The sequence below is a fragment of the Schistocerca piceifrons genome, chromosome 8 (genome assembly GCF_021461385.2).
Source record: "Schistocerca piceifrons isolate TAMUIC-IGC-003096 chromosome 8, iqSchPice1.1, whole genome shotgun sequence".
Lineage (NCBI taxonomy): Eukaryota > Metazoa > Arthropoda > Insecta > Orthoptera > Acrididae > Schistocerca > Schistocerca piceifrons.
In genome coordinates this window covers 36,783,485-36,800,325 of record NC_060145.1, presented here as the reverse complement: position 1 = coordinate 36,800,325, position 16,841 = coordinate 36,783,485, and the positions used below count along the sequence as shown (strand labels likewise).

Here is a 16,841-nt window from a genome sequence, read left to right as displayed (position 1 = left end):
AACCAAACAGAAGCAGCTACTATGAAAAGGTTAAAACAAAAGTTAACAAACAACAACGTCTCCAGAATGAGATTTTCACTCTGCAGCGGAGTGTGCGCTGATATGAAACTTCCTGGCAGATTAAAACTGTGTGCCCGACCGAGACTCGAACTCGGGACCTTTGCCTTTCGCGGGCAAGTGCTCTACCATCTGAGCTACCGAAGCACGACTCACGCCCGGTACTCACAGCTTTACTTCTGCCAGTATCTCGTCTCCTACCTTCCAAACTTTACAGAAGCTCTCCTGCGAACCTTGCAGAACTAGCACTCCTGAAAGAAAGGATAAAGCGGAGACATGGCTTAGCCACAGCCTGGGGGATGTTTCCAGAATGAGATTTTCACTCTGCAGCGGAGTGTGCGCTGATATGAAACTTCCTGGCAGATTAAAACTGTGTGCCCGACCGAGACTCGAACTCGGGACCTTTGCCTTTCGCGGGCAAGTGCTCTACCATCTGAGCTACCGAAGCACGACTCACGCCCGGTACTCACAGCTTTACTTCTGCCAGTATCTCGTCTCCTACCTTCCAAACTTTACAGAAGCTCTCCTGCGAACCTTGCAGAACTAGCACTCCTGAAAGAAAGGATAAAGCGGAGACATGGCTTAGCCACAGCCTGGGGGATGTTTCCAGAATGAGATTTTCACTCTGCAGCGGAGTGTGCGCTGATATGAAACTTCCTGGCAGATTAAAACTGTGTGCCCGACCGAGACTCGAACTCGGGACCTTTGCCTTTCGCAGGCAAGTGCTCTACCATCTGAGCTACCGAAGCACGACTCACGCCCGGTACTCACAGCTTTACTTCTGCCAGTATCTCGTCTCCTACCTTCCAAACTTTACAGAAGCTCTCCTGCGAACCTTGCAGAACTAGCACTCCTGAAAGAAAGGATAAAGCGGAGACATGGCTTAGCCACAGCCTGGGGGATGTTTCCAGAATGAGATTTTCACTCTGCAGCGGAGTGTGCGCTGATATGAAACTTCCTGGCAGATTAAAACTGTGTGCCCGACCGAGACTCGAACTCGGGACCTTTGCCTTTCGCGGGCAAGTGCTCTACCATCTGAGCTACCGAAGCACGACTCACGCCCGGTACTCACAGCTTTACTTCTGCCAGTATCTCGTCTCCTACCTTCCAAACTTTACAGAAGCTCTCCTGCGAACCTTGCAGAACTAGCACTCCTGAAAGAAAGGATAAAGCGGAGACATGGCTTAGCCACAGCCTGGGGGATGTTTCCAGAATGAGATTTTCACTCTGCAGCGGAGTGTGCGCTGATATGAAACTTCCTGGCAGATTAAAACTGTGTGCCCGACCGAGACTCGAACTCGGGACCTTTGCCTTTCGCGGGCAAGTGCTCTACCATCTGAGCTACCGAAGCACGACTCACGCCCGGTACTCACAGCTTTACTTCTGCCAGTATCTCGTCTCCTACCTTCCAAACTTTACAGAAGCTCTCCTGCGAACCTTGCAGAACTAGCACTCCTGAAAGAAAGGATAAAGCGGAGACATGGCTTAGCCACAGTCTGGGGGATGTTTCCAGAATGAGATTTTCACTCTGCAGCGGAGTGTGCGCTGATATGAAACTTCCTGGCAGATTAAAACTGTGTGCCCGACCGAGACTCGAACTCGGGACCTTTGCCTTTCGCGGGCAAGTGCTCTACCATCTGAGCTACCGAAGCACGACTCACGCCCGGTACTCACAGCTTTACTTCTGCCAGTATCTCGTCTCCTACCTTCCAAACTTTACAGAAGCTCTCCTGCGAACCTTGCAGAACTAGCACTCCTGAAAGAAAGGATAAAGCGGAGACATGGCTTAGCCACAGCCTGGGGGATGTTTCCAGAATGAGATTTTCACTCTGCAGCGGAGTGTGCGCTGATATGAAACTTCCTGGCAGATTAAAACTGTGTGCCCGACCGAGACTCGAACTCGGGACCTTTGCCTTTCGCGGGCAAGTGCTCTACCATCTGAGCTACCGAAGCACGACTCACCAGTACTCACAGCTTTACTTCTGCCAGTATCTCGTCTCCTACCTTCCAAACTTTACAGAAGCTCTCCTGCGAAACTTGCAGAACTAGCACTCCTGAAAGAAAGGATAAAGCGGAGACATGGCTTAGCTACAGCCTGGGGGATGTTTCCAGAATGAGATTTTCACTCTGCAGCGGAGTGTGCGCTGATATGAAACTTCCTGACAGATTAAAACTGTGTGCCCGACCGAGACTCGAACTCGGGACCTTTGCCTTTCGGGGGCAAGTGCTCTACCATCTGAGCTACCGAAGCACGACTCACGCCCGGTACTCACGGGTTCGCAGGAGAGCTTCTGTAAAGTTTGGAAGGTAGGAGACGAGATACTGGCAGAAGTAAAGCTGTGAGTACCGGGCGTGAGTCGTGCTTCGGTAGCTCAGATGGTAGAGCACTTGCCCGCGAAAGGCAAAGGTCCCGAGTTCGAGTCTCGGTCGGGCACACAGTTTTAATCTGCCAGGAAGTTTCAAACAACAACGTATTAATAACAAAAGCAGACAAGGGAAATGTAACAGTACTCATGGATAAAGAGCAATACATCACAAAAACCAAGGAATACATAAACACCAACGCTATACAGAAACTGAAGTCAGATCCAACTACACGATTCCAGGCAAATGTGAAACGAACACTGAAAAACATTGAACACACACTCACAGACAAACAGAAATACTACTTAACACAGAAAAACCCACAAGCACCAACACTCCGCAGCCAACCGAAAGTACATAAAGACGGAATGCCAATGAGACCTGTTATCAACTTCAAGAAAGCCCCAACATACCGCATAGCCAAACACCTCCAAAAGTTAGTTACAAACCACTATAAAGTAGAAAACAACAGAACAGTGATAAACATATGAAACCTAATAGAAAGCATACAGATACCACACACAGCATCACTGATTTCATTCGATATAGAAAATATGTATACCTCCATCCCTATCACAGAAACAATAGAAATCATAGAACAAAATCTCTCATCCCACAGCAACCTCACCACAGACGCAATAAAAGAAATAACAGATATGCTCAGACTGACAACTGAACAAAACTACTTTCAGTTTGAGGAAGAATATTATCTACAAACTGATGGACTGCCCATGGGATCCCCAATATCAGGAACACTAGCAAACATTTTCATCAGTCACCTTGAAAATCAGATATTTGATAAGATAACCACAAAGGAAAGTTTCAAAATCATATATTGGTACAGATACGTGGATGACATTATTTGTCTGGTAGACGAGCCAAGTGAAAAAATAGATGAACTCCATTCAGAAATAAACAAAGCTCATAAGAACATAAAATTCACACTTGAAATAGAAAAAGAAAATCAAATAAATTTTCTTGACATTACAATTAAAAAAGAAAATGGAAAACATACATTTCACATCTTTAGAAAACCAACAGCCACGGACACAGTTATACATTCCACATCCAACCACCCCCAAAGCCAGAAACTTGCAGCACTAAGACACATGTTACATAGATTAAACAGAATCCCACTCAGCAAGAGAAACTATGAACAAGAAATGAACACGATCATACAAATAGCTAAGAACAACGGGTATGACACACATGTGGTACACAGGCTCAATCAAAAAATAAAAACACAAATAAAAAACAAACACAACATTTCCACAATACAAAAGAACTCACAAGCTGAAAACTTACAAACACACTCAACAAACACACACAATGACAACACCACACAGAAAAGAACCAGATGGTACACCATGACCTACACACATAAACTAACACACAGAGTTGCAAACATCCTAAAGAGACAGGGCTTCAAAATAGCATATAAGCCTGGGCAAACCCTTCAATCACACCTAAGCCAGCCAGCTACCAAGAGGGACAAGTTCCAACAATCAGGAATATATAAACTTGAATGTCAAAGTTGTGATGCAGTATACATAGGCATGACATGCAGGAATTTTGAAACAAGATACAAAGAACATATCAGATGTTGGAAGTATGAAACAAACCATTCCACATGCAGAGCATTTAAAACACTACAACCATCATCCTACAAACATGGAACAAGAAATGAAAATAATGAGAATAAGCAACCATGACAAACATCTTATACAAATGCAAGAAAACTTCCACATCCAGAAAGCGATAGCAGAAAACAAACATGTGATAAATGAACAAACACACATCAGCACAGGCTCCCTACTACATTTAATAAAGGAAATGATAACATAAAATATATACATATATATATAACACCAAAATACAGACAGACACACACACACACACAGCACAAAAAAATACATATCACACTAAAACACACACACACACACACACATACACAGGACAAAAAAAAAATAAATAACTAATTACAATAAAATTAAATGAAATTAAATTAATACCACACCAAACACACACACACACACACACACACACACACACACACACACACACACACACACACACACACACACACACAACGAATACACGGACAGACCACAGATACTTCAATAGTTACACTCATAAGTTTGGCAGTAATATTCGATCTTTGGCAAAAAACAATTGACAATCGGCAACAGAAACCAAAACATTGCATTAAAACAAGCGTTCAGTGCATAGTGCTGTGGAATGTGGAAAAAACAGCAAACTGGCGCTCATAGGAAGAAGAACAACACCAAAAATGCAACAGGAGCGTAATATGTAAGAAACTGTCTACGCAACCTGTAAGTACAGTTCAAAACATTACTACTTAATAGGAAATATCAACCACCAGAACTGTTTATAACCTATAGGCACAATGACAAAAATGTAAAGAAAATAGCTAACACATGTACATATTCCAGGCCACTGATGATGCCTTGCAGAAAATAAAGGCGAAACGCGTATGGCACTAAAATTGTGTTTTATTCAGTTGCTGTCAGACAGTCCATAAGTGAAACTTATCAATATACCTTAGTATACTGAAGAAAGACCAAAGTGATGGGTGTATTAGTATCTTCAATTCGCTCCTTGGATAGAACTCGCTTGGGTCTGAATGAATTACGTGTGTGTCTCTCATACTAACCGTTTTGTCGAACACTGTCTTCAAGTGCTGTATTTCGTTCGGCAGACTTTCAGGATCAGATACCACAAGTGCTCCGTGAACTGACGTACGTAATTAACTACAGGATTGTGCAGGATGATAGCAACTTGTGGCCGGCAGATAGAGATCTGTATGAGTTGGCCTGCTGTATATGCTGTGTCCCAAGGTTAAATCTGCTTCCCTTCGTACGAAAACATCAAGAAAGGATATAGTACCATCATTCTCCACTTCCATTGTGAAATTTATAATCGGGTGGAGCGAATTTAGATGCTGAAGAAACGTAGGTCGAGTGTCAAGTTCCTGCGGCTACTATGAGTTAACGAGAATTTCGTTCTCATATAAGTCTATGGCTAAAAGAGTCAGCCTTCAGGAATTGTGAAACGAACCCTGTCGTTCAAGACCATGCAGAGTGCAGATTCGCCAAGAGACGGGGAAATTTACAGGCATCTATTGTTCTGAATGAGGTCTAGGTGCTGCAGTGTGGGAGTGAGACAGACGAGAACCTATGTCATAGGGAAACCCCGTAGAAGCAATTTGTGGCCAAGGAGATGTAGCAGTGTTAAATATGGCGCACCTAAGATCAGCCATAAACGGAAACATTTATGAAAACAACTTAACTATGCAGTAATTCAGGGCATGAAGCCACAGTAATTTTAATCTAGTACCCTTCATATATTTTCATGGCGATCCCAATAAAACTGGAATATTGATCATATCTATAATAGTTTATAATTTACCGTTAAAGTGAAATCAACCAGTTTCGTAAGAAAGACGTGAATGCTAAAATCTGAACGTTTTGGTCGATCTTAAAGATCCACATTTCATATAGAAGGGCATCATGAAAATGACAAATGTTGTAAATATCAACTCTGTAACTTTATTTGTCTAAAGGAATAGTTAATTTTAAATTATCAGTATTTTCAGTTAAGCATCAGATCTTCATTTCCTCCACATCAAACACAACGAACGATGACAGCATGACCCCTTATTGAATATTTCTTGTAAAATTTAGTGCATAATAGTTAATGTAAAATAATGTAGAATAAGCTGTAGCCAATCAGAAGGACGGCTTCAGGAAAGGGAACTGCCCTAGTCAGTTGAGCAACGGTGATCGGCACGGGGGTGACTCGGCCGGGGAAGGGCAGTGGGACAGTCCTGGTCTAGACTCCAAAGGGTACACTGCTGGTGGAGACGTGAAAGCGGACGGTCCGTGTTTAGGTAGCTAGGAAGTGAAACGACTTAGAGAATTTCGCGTTGTGTGTTAACCCGGGACTTAGTCTCTGAGCAGTGAGCAGCCGCGTGTCTGTTGTAAGCTCAAACTTTTCATGTTGCTAGCGAGTTAGAGTATTGGACTTGTATTTCGCGATGAGACTGTAACTGACGGAACTGTGTCAAATGGTTATGCACTCGAGTGTAATTGTAACTCTAGATACGACCACTTTCGCTATTACTTTGCTTTCTGAATGAACGTTATTCTAACCAAATCGTAACTGTGTGTCCATCATATTTTATGGGTCGTTAATTTAGTTGTCAATATTAGTTACCAATATTATTATTACTGTTATTAAATTTGTATTTTTCAAACTTTCCATCAGCCGGACAATTTAACCAAAGGGTTGGTTCAAATGGCTCTGAGCGCTATGGGATTTAACTGCTGCGGTCATCAGTCCACTAGAACTTAGAACTACTTAAACCTAACTAACCTAAGGACATCACGCACATCCATGCCCAAGGCAGGATTCGAACCTGCGACCGTAGCGGTCGCGCGATTCCATACTGTATCGCCTAGAACCGCTCGGCCACTGCGGCCGGCTTAACCAAAGGGTCACAAGTCTCTAATTTAGGGCGTGTAATGCGACACGTCCGGTTCAACCCCTAGACGAGTTTGGGCCAAGACATTTGGACGAAGAGGAACCGCATGTGAGCCTGAAAATCTATGGCATACTATCTCACACCACACCACAAAATTATCATCCATACACACATCGTACAGATGTGAACATTATTACTGTGCCTCGCCACCTCCCTATTGACACACACATTATATAGTTCTTCTTTCTGCGATGCGGCAGTAGAGTGTATGGCGTCCGTCAGTTATACCGCTCAGATTTCGGCCTAAGCAACGAGTACCGGTATGCGGAAACGCGGGAACTGACTACGTACCGGGAAGCGGGGAAGGCGGAAAGTGAAGCACACAATGGCAACAACTGCACGCTTCCCCTCCAGCCCTTGAATTGGGGCAATGAATCAGCATTCTGAGGCCAGTACAAGCGGCCGAATGAGTATAAAAGAGCAGACGTCTCCAGAGGAAGGCACACACCGTGATCCAACACGTTCCTAGCCGACACACAATTTCAGCAAGCCAATATGAAAGCCGTAAGTATGCGACGGTTTGTTGTTACTAACCTTCAGCTGAAGGATTCCCTCTGCTTTCTTCTACGTATTTAGTCCTTCTGATTGCATTTCACCCTTTTTTTAAATTTATATACACATCATTTATCTGCGCATTCACAGAGTGTGGGTTTGCCGGTAGTTGGGAGCTCCAACATTAGGCGCGTAATGGGGATTCCTAGGAAAATAGCTGCCTAATAGGGGAAGGAAGCTAGTGTGTACTTCATGTGCATACCGGGGGGAGTCATTCCGGATGCGGAAAGGCTGATTCCGGATGCCATGAAGAGTACAGGGAGCAGCCAACTGCAGGTGGTGGCTCGTTACCAATGACGTATGTCGCTTTGGATCGGAGGAAATTCTCTCTGGTTCTGGGCGGCTAGCGGAAATGGTAAGGACTGCCAGTCTTGCTTGCGAGATTAAGGAGGATCTCACCGATCTGCAGCATCGTCGATAGAACCGGCTGTGGTCCTTCGGTGCAGAGCTGAGTGGAGGGTCTGAATCAGAGGCTCAGGCGGTTATGTGACCGTGTAGGCAGCTGATTCCTAGACTTGCGCCGTCGGGTGGTTGGTTTCCAGGTTCCGCTTAATAGGTCAGGAGTCCACTACACACAGGAAACGGCTACATGGGTAGCGGGGACTTTATGGAAGGGACTGGGTGGTTGTTTAGGTTAGAGGGCCTCAGGGAACCACAGAAAGAGCGTCCATCTCAAAGTGGGCAGGTAAAACACAGTACGTTAGTTGTAGAAACGATCGGTATTGTAATTGTAAATTGTCGTAGCTGTGTTGGGAAAGAACCAGAGCTCCACGCCCTAATAGAAAGCACTGAATTTCAAATAGTTATAGGTACAGAAAACCTCGCTAAAGCCGGAAATAAACTCAGCAGAAATTTTTTTTATAACAATCTAACAGTGTAGAGAAAGGATAGATTAAATGCAATTTGTAGTGGAGTAATTATTGCTGTCAGAAGATGTTTTCCTTGTAATGACATACTATGGGTGGAGGTTATACTTGACAATCGGAATAAACTATTAACTGGGTTGTTTTACCGACCCTCCGACTCAGAAGCTATAGTTGCTGAACAGTTCAGAGAAAACTTGAGTCTCATTTCAAATAGGTACACCACTCTTACAATTATAGTTGGAGGTGACTTTAATCTACCCTCGATATGCTGGAAAAATTAAACATTTAAAGCCGGCGGCAGGCATAAAACCTCATCCAAAATTGTACTGAATGCTTTGTCATAAAATTATTTTGAACAATTAGTTCATGAGCCCACTCGAAGCGAAAATGATTGCGAAAGCATATTTGACTTCTTAGCAACAAATAATCCTACACAAATAGTGGATATCGTGACGAATACAGGGATTAGCGAAAAATGCCAGTTGCGGCTAGGCTGAATACCGTAACTCCTACAACCATAAAAAAGAAACGCAAAGTATATCTATTTTAAAAAGATGATAATAATGGTCTTAACGCCTTATTAAGAGACAGTCTGACCATGTAAGCGTAGAAAAGTTGTGGAATGAATTCAAATAGATAGTATCGACAGTAATTGAGAGATATATATACCACATAAATTAATAAGTGATGGTACTGATTCCTCACGGTACACAAAGCGGGTCAGATCGCTGTAAGTTCGAAATATAGTGCGTACTTCAATGTGCCTCCCACCATGAACCATGGACCTTGCCGTTGGTGGGGAGGCTTGCGTGCCTCAACGATACAGATAGCCGTACCGTAGGTGCAACCGCAACGGAGGGGTATCTGTTGAGAGGCTAGACAAACATTTGGTTCCTGAAGAGGGGCAGCAGCCTTTTCAGTAGTTGCAGGGGCAACGGTCTGGATGATCGACTGATATGGCCTTGTAACACTAACCAAAACGGCCTTGCTGTTGTGGTACTGCGAACGGCTGAAAGCAAGGGGAAACTACAGCCGTAATTTTTCCCAAGGGCATGAAGCTTTACTCTATGGTTAAATGATGATGGCGTCCTCTTGGGTAAAATATTCCGGTGGTAAAATAGTCCCCCATTCGATCCTCCGGGCGGGGACTACTCAAGAGGACGTTGTTATCAGGAGAAAGAAAACTGGCATTCCACGGATCGGAGCGTGGAATGTCAGATCCCTTAATCGGGCAGGTAGGTTAGAAAATTTAAAAAGCGAAATGGATACGTTAAAGTTAGATATAGTGGGAATTGGTGAAGTTCGGTGGCAGGAGGAGCAAGACTTCTGGTCGGGTGAAAACAGGGTTATAAGTACAAAATCAAATAGGGGTAATGCAGGAGTAGGTTTAATAATGAATAAAAAAATAGGAGTGCGGGTACGCTACTACGGACAGCATAGTGAACGTATTATAGTGGCCAAGATAGACACGAAGCCCATGCCTACTACAGTAGTACAAGTTTATATGCCAACTAGCTCTGCAGCTGACGAAGAAATTGAAGAAATGTATGATGAGATTAAAGAAATTATACAGGTAGTGAAGGGAGGCGAAAATTTAATAGTCATGGGTGACTGGAATTCGACAGTAGGAAAAGGGAGAGAAGGAAACATAGTAGGTGAATATGGATTGGAGCTAAGAAATGAAAGAGGAAGCCGTCTGGTAAAATTTTGCACAGAGCATAACTTAATCATAGCTAACACTTGGTTCAAGAATCATAAAAGATGGTTGTATACATGGAAGAATCCTGGAGATACTAAAAGGTATCAGATAGATTATATAATTTGAGATTTCGGAACTAGGTTTTAAATTGTAGGACATTTCCAGGGGCAGATGTGGACTCTGTCCTCAATCTATTGGTTATGACCTGTAGATTAAAACTGAAAAATTGCAAAAAGGTGGTAATTTAAGGAGATGGGACCTGGATAAACTGACTAGACCAGAGGTTGTACAGAGTTTCAGGGACAGCATAAGGGAACAATTGACAGTAATGGGGGAAAGAAATACAGTAGAAGAAGAATGGGTAGCTTTGAGGAATGAAATAGTGAAGGAAGCAGAGGACCAAGTAGGTAAAAACACGAGGGCTAGTACAAATCCTTGGGTAACAGAATAGATACTGAATTTAATTGATGAAAGGAGAAAATACAAAAATGCAGTAAATGAAGCAGGCAAAAAGGAATACAAACATCTCAAAAAAGAAATCGACAGGAAGTGCGAAATGGCTAAGCAGGGATGGGTAGAGGACAAATGTAAGGATGTAGAGGCGCATATCACTAGGGGTAAGATAGATACAGCCCACAGGAAAATTAAAGAGACATTTGGAGAAAAGAGAGCCACTTGTATGAATATCAAGAGCTCAGATGGAAACCCAGTTCTAAGCAAAGAAGGGAAAGCAGAAAGGTGGAAGGAGTATAAAGAGGGTCTATACAAGATCGATGTACTTGAGGACAATATTATGGAAATGGAAGAGAATGTGGATGAAGATGAAATTGGAGATACGATACTGCGTGAAGAGTTTGACAGAGTACTGAAAGAACTGAGTCGAAATAAGGCCCCGGGAGTAGACAACATTCCATTAGAACTACTGACGGCCTTGGGAGAGCCAGTCCTGACAAAACTCTACCATCTGGTGAGCAAGATGTACGAGACAGGCGAAATACCTTCTGACTTCAAGAAGAATATAATAATTCTAATACCCAAGAAAGCAGGTGTTGACAGATGTGAAAATTACCGAACTATCAGTTTAATAAGCCACAGCTGCAAAATACTAACGCGAATTATTTACAGACGAATGGGAAAACTGGTGAAGCCGACGTCGGGGAAGATCAGTTTGGATTCCTTTGAAATGTTGGAACACGTGAGGCAATACTGACCTTACGACTTATCTTAGAAGAAAGATTAAGGAAAGGCAAACCTACGTTTCTAGCATTTGTAGACTTAGAGAAAGCTTTTGACAATGTTGACTGGAATACTCTCTTTCAAATTCTAAAGGTGGCAGGGGTAAAATACAGGGAGCGAAAGGCTACTTACAATTTGTACAGAAACCAGATGGCAGTTATAAGAGTCAAGGGGCATGAAAGGGAAGCAGTGGTTGGGAAGGGAGTGAGACAGGCTTGTAGCCTCTCCCCGATGTTATTCAATCTGTATATTGAGCAAGCAGTAAAGGAAACAAAAGAAAAATTCGGAGTAGGTATTAAAATCCAGGGAGAAGAAATAAAAACTTTGAGGTTCGCCGATGACATTGTAATTCTGTCAGAGACAGCAAAGGACTTGGAAGAGCAGTTGAACGGAATGGACAGTGTCTTGAAAGGAGGATATAAGATAAACATCAACAAAAGTAAAACGAGGATAATGGAATGTAGTCGAATTAAGTCGGGTGATGCTGAGGGAATTAGATTACGAAATGAGACACTTAAAGTAGTAAAGGAGGTTTGCTATTTGGGGAGCAAAATAACTGATGAAGGTCGAAGTAGAGAGGATATAAAATGTAGACTGGCAATGGCAAGGATAGCGTTTCTGAAGAAGAGAAATTTGTTAACATCGAGTATAGATTTAAGTGTCAGGAAGTCATTTCTGAAAGTATTTGTATGGAGTGTAGCCATGTATGGAAGTGAAACATGGACAATAAATAGTTTGGACGAGAAGAGAATAGAAGCTTTCGAAATGTTGTGCTACAAAAGAATGTTGAAGAGTAGGTGGGTAGATCACGTAACTAATGAGGAGGTATTGAATAGAATTGGGGAGAAGAGATGTTTGTGGCACAACTTGACTAGATGAAGGGACCGGTTGTTAGGACATGTTCTGATGTTCTGAGGCATCAAGGGATCACAAATTTAGCATTGGAGGGCAGCGTGGAGGGTAAAAATCGTAGAGGGAGACCAAGAGATGGAAACAATAAGCAGATTCAGAAGGATGTAGGTTGCAGTAGGTATTGGGAGATGAAAGAACTTGCACAGGATAGATTAGCATGGAGAGCTGCATCAAACCAGACTCAGGACTGAAAACCGCAACAACAACAACTTCAATGTGAGATGCTTTCAATAATTCCCACAACGAAACTCTGTCTCGAAATCTGGCAGAAAACCCAAAGAGATTCTGGTCATACATAAAGCACACCTGTGGCAAGACGCAATCAATATCATCACTGCGCGATAACAACCTTGAAGTCACCGACGCCAGTGCCACTAAAGCAGAGTTATTAAACACGATTTTACGAAACTCTTTCACCAAAAAATACTAAGTAAATATTCCTGAATTCCAGTGAAGAACGTCTGCCATGGGGACGAACCACTGAAGACAGTTCTGCTCCAGTCAATGAGATTCAAGGTCGAAGATCTGTCTGGAGACGTTCCGGACAGCGGTGGAGTAGCAACTTGACTGTCGCCTGCTACGCGGCCCTAAAACCAGAGCTAATGGTGTGGCGTAGCATTCCTTTTGGTAGCAGGACCCCTTTGGGTGTCATCCGCAGCACCCTTAGAGCCCAACTTTACGTCCCCGATATCCTGCTCCTCTCTTTGTTAGCCCTCGAGGGCACCGAACCTGAGCTTACTTTTCAGCAAGATAATGCCCACCCGCACTCATAGAGAGTTTCTAATGCTTCTTTTCTTGCTTGCCAAACCCGACCTTCGCCAGGAAGGCCACAGATTTCATCCCCAGTTGTGAAAGTTACAAGTATTAAGGGTAGACCCTCCAACTGGCTTGAGGTTTTGACGACCTAACCCGCTAACTGGACAGAATTAGGGCACGATATCCTTTAGGAGGAAATCCAAAAACTGTATCAATAAGTGCCAAGCCAGAGGTCGACCAAAGCGTAGTCGACTGCTCAACTTCTGTAGTTTTTTCTCTTGAAGCAATCATTTTTTTCTGAAATGGTAATCATTTGTTTGTCTCTACGTGTACATAACATCTTCCAATTTCCGCCTGATTTGGATAATAGCTTCGAGTTGATCCTTCTCTTTTTTCCATAGGGTGTACGAATTTAGGATAGACGCTGAAGTATGCGAAGATTTATTCATATTATTTACGAAAAATTCTGACAATGAGTATAAAAGCAAATACAAAATAAAACAGAAAAAGTTAAATAACGCAACCTAAGCAACAATAGACTCCTTGGGGTACATTCTCGGAGCACAGGCCACAACTGGTAAGAATTACTGTGCGGCTCACAGTTATAGTAAAATGGTTCAAGTGGCTCTGAGCACTATGGGACTTCACATCTTAGGTCATCAGTCCCCTAGAACTTAGAACTACTTAAACCTAACTAACCTAAGGACATCACACACATCCATGCCCGCAACAGGATTCGAATCTGCGACCGTAACGGTCGCGCGGTTTGAGACTGAAGCGCTTAGAACCGCTCGGCCACTGCGGCTGGCGCAGTTATAGTCGTCCGCAGTTCTAATCTGACAAAAACCTTAAGAAATTAGTGTATTTATTCTTATCGCTAATATCGGAACGGACCCAGTCTTCCTCCTAGAGATGGTGCAGTACTAGACAAGCAGCAGCAATTATCGCATTCCATCTGTGAAAGCAAGTGAATGGGACAGAACACCTAGTGCAATTCACCGTTACTTTTGCCACATACTTTAAACGATTTGTGTTGCATACACACCTCATACAGATTGTGCAGATAAGATAGGCAGCAGTGAACAAGAATTACATCACTATATATAATTATAATACACCGTCTTTGAATGAAAATGAAAAGTACTAAATATGTAGTACATCTGCAGCTATACTGCGAAACCACCTTATCGTGTGTGACAGAAGGTTCTTTCTGAACCAGCCTCACTTCTGCCTTTCCCCCTTCCAGCCACATACACTTCGCTGGAAGAACGACTGTCGGTAGGCCTCCATGTGGAACTATAATAGAAGGCTATACAGTGATGTAGCAAGTCTCTCCTGCAGCGTCTGCCACTGGAGTTCGCTGGAATCTCCATGCGCTTATTAAATAAAACTGTAACGCAAAGTGGTGCCCTTTTTTTGATCTGCTTTTAGGAAAGACGCCTGAGACATTGCAGAGTACGAATTCTGTGACACCCTGTGCGTACTGTAATTACACTGAAGTGCAAAAGGAACTGGTATAGGCACGCGTATTCAAATACAGATATATGTTAACAGCCAGAATACGGCGCTACGGTCGGCAACGCCTATATAAGACATCAAGTGTCTGGCGCAGTTGTTAGATCGGTTACTGCTGCTACAATGGCGGGTTATTGAGATTTGAGCAAGTCTGAGCGTGGTGTTATAATCGGCGCACGGGTGTTGGGGCAGAGCATCTCCGAGGTAGCGATAAACTGGGGATTTGCCGGTACGACCATTTCACTAGTGCACCGCGAATATCAGGAAACCGGTAAAACATCAAATCACCGACATAGCTGCGGCCGGAAAAACACTCTGCAAGCACAGGGCCAATGACGACTGAAGAGAATCGCTCAACGTGACTGAAGGGCAACCCTTCCGCAAATTGCTGCAGATTTGAATGCTGGGCCATCAATAAGTGTCAGCGCGCGAACCATTCAACGGAGCATCTCCGATTAGGGCATTCGGAGCCGAAAGCCCACTCGTGTACCTTTGATGACCGCACGACAGAGAACTGTACGCATCGCCTAGGCCAATCAACACCTCCGTTCGACTGTTGATGACTGGGAACATATTGCCTGGTTGGACGAGTCTCGTTTCAGATTGTATCGTGCTGATGAATTAATACTTCTGTGAAGACAACCTCATGAATCCGTCGAACCTGCATGTCAGCAGGGACCTGTTAAAGCTGGTGGAGTGTCTATAATGGTGTGGGGCTTGTGCAGTTGGAGTGATATGGGATCCCTGACACGTCTAGATACAACACTGACATGTGACACGTAAGTAAGCATCCTGCCTGACCACCTGCAACCATTCAAGTCCACTGTGCGTTCCGACGGACTTGGCCAATTCCAGCAGGCCAATGCGACACCTCACATGTCCAGAACTACTACAGATTGGCTCGAGGGACACTCCTCTGAGTTGAAACACCTCGGTTGTCAACCAGACTCCCCAGACACGAACATATTTTTGTTGCCTTGCAACGTGCTGTTCAGAAGAGATCTACAACCCCTCGTTGTCTTATGGATTTACAGACACCGCTGCAGAATTTATTGTGTCGGTTCCCTCCAGCGTTACTTCAGACGTTAGTCCAGTCCATGCCACGTCGTATTGTGGCCCTTCTGTGTGCTCGCGGGGGCTCTACGCGATGTTAGATAGATATACCAGTTTCTTTGGCTCTCCGAGTATATTTGTGAAACGCAAAACGTGGTTAGAAGAAAGTGAACATTAGTACGGTGTCCCAGAACGTCCAAAAGTTACTGTGATATGCTTTTATTCTCAGAGATTTAGATTCGGTCATGAGACTGAATTCAGGTCACAGGTCTGTACTACATCAAGTTAAAGGAATATGTTTCTTGGGGTCGCTAAAGTAACTGTTTTCAGTTCAAAGTTTTACATATAAACACTCGCAACATATGGTGCAAATGAAAACGTTTAAATAAGTGTCTTTTACTTTATATGGTGTTAATCCTTGATTTAAAGATGATTTCTTCACTTAAACGGATTGCTGGAGAATATACACTCATTAGAAAAGCCATTGATGGTTGCATTATGCATTTCTTTAAATGCATTGTAGCTTCGAGATATTGTTCATGAGAAAAAAACAGACACAGTTAGAATTTTCACTGAGTTGTATTCCTACATGGTGGAAGACTATGTAAACGTAGATTCACACTTGATGGAATGCTCTGGTAGGGAACGATAGGACAGTAATTTCCACTATGCATTTCAAATGAAAGGATTCACTGAGGCAGTCAATAGAACCGTACCAGGCCGACGGGACCTTAGAGCCAAGATGTCTCGGGAAGAGAGCTTTGGCATTGCCGTCATCGTCTTTTAAAATTATAAATTACCTTACTTTATCTGCACTCTCTCAACTCAACAGCTGTGAACTTTTCGTTTTTGTACCTTCTTAGACTGTATTCGATTCCCTTGCTTTGCTTTTTGTGATACGCACAGAAGGCCCATGAAAGCTTCGATATTTTTTTCTATTGAGTGTTCTTGCACAAGGGACGCCACATAGCTGAGAGTGAAAACTAATTTATGTTTTGCTACTCTTGGACAGAATATGCATTGTCTACAAATAAGGACGTAAATGAATGAACCAATTTCCATGAAATAACTTTTTCAACTGTGGAAAATTTTGTCTCTCTTGAAGGAGAATATTACATTTTTATTTGATGTTATTTGTTATTTAGAAATAAGTAACTAAATACAACGAATAGCACTATATATACATATATATATATATATATATATAAATATATATATATATATATATATTTTCTCTGGCAAGTAAATGTCATCGTTTCGATATGTT

The 16,841-nt window shown here is 43.0% G+C and overlaps 1 protein-coding gene across 2 annotated transcripts in view; it reads left to right on the top strand.

Moving 5' to 3' along the window:
- Positions 1-7,419: 7,419 nt before the first annotated feature.
- The window catches only part of LOC124711866, a 32,454-nt gene continuing 23,032 nt past the window's right edge, over positions 7,420-16,841 (top strand). The window contains exon 1 of one of the 2 annotated variants that reach the window (XM_047242103.1): positions 7,420-7,489. In XM_047242103.1, coding sequence (XP_047098059.1) covers positions 7,481-7,489 — 9 coding nt within the window. In that variant the 5' untranslated portion in view covers positions 7,420-7,480. The remainder of the gene's footprint in view (positions 7,490-16,841) is intronic. The other variant, XM_047242105.1, reaches the window with a different exon arrangement.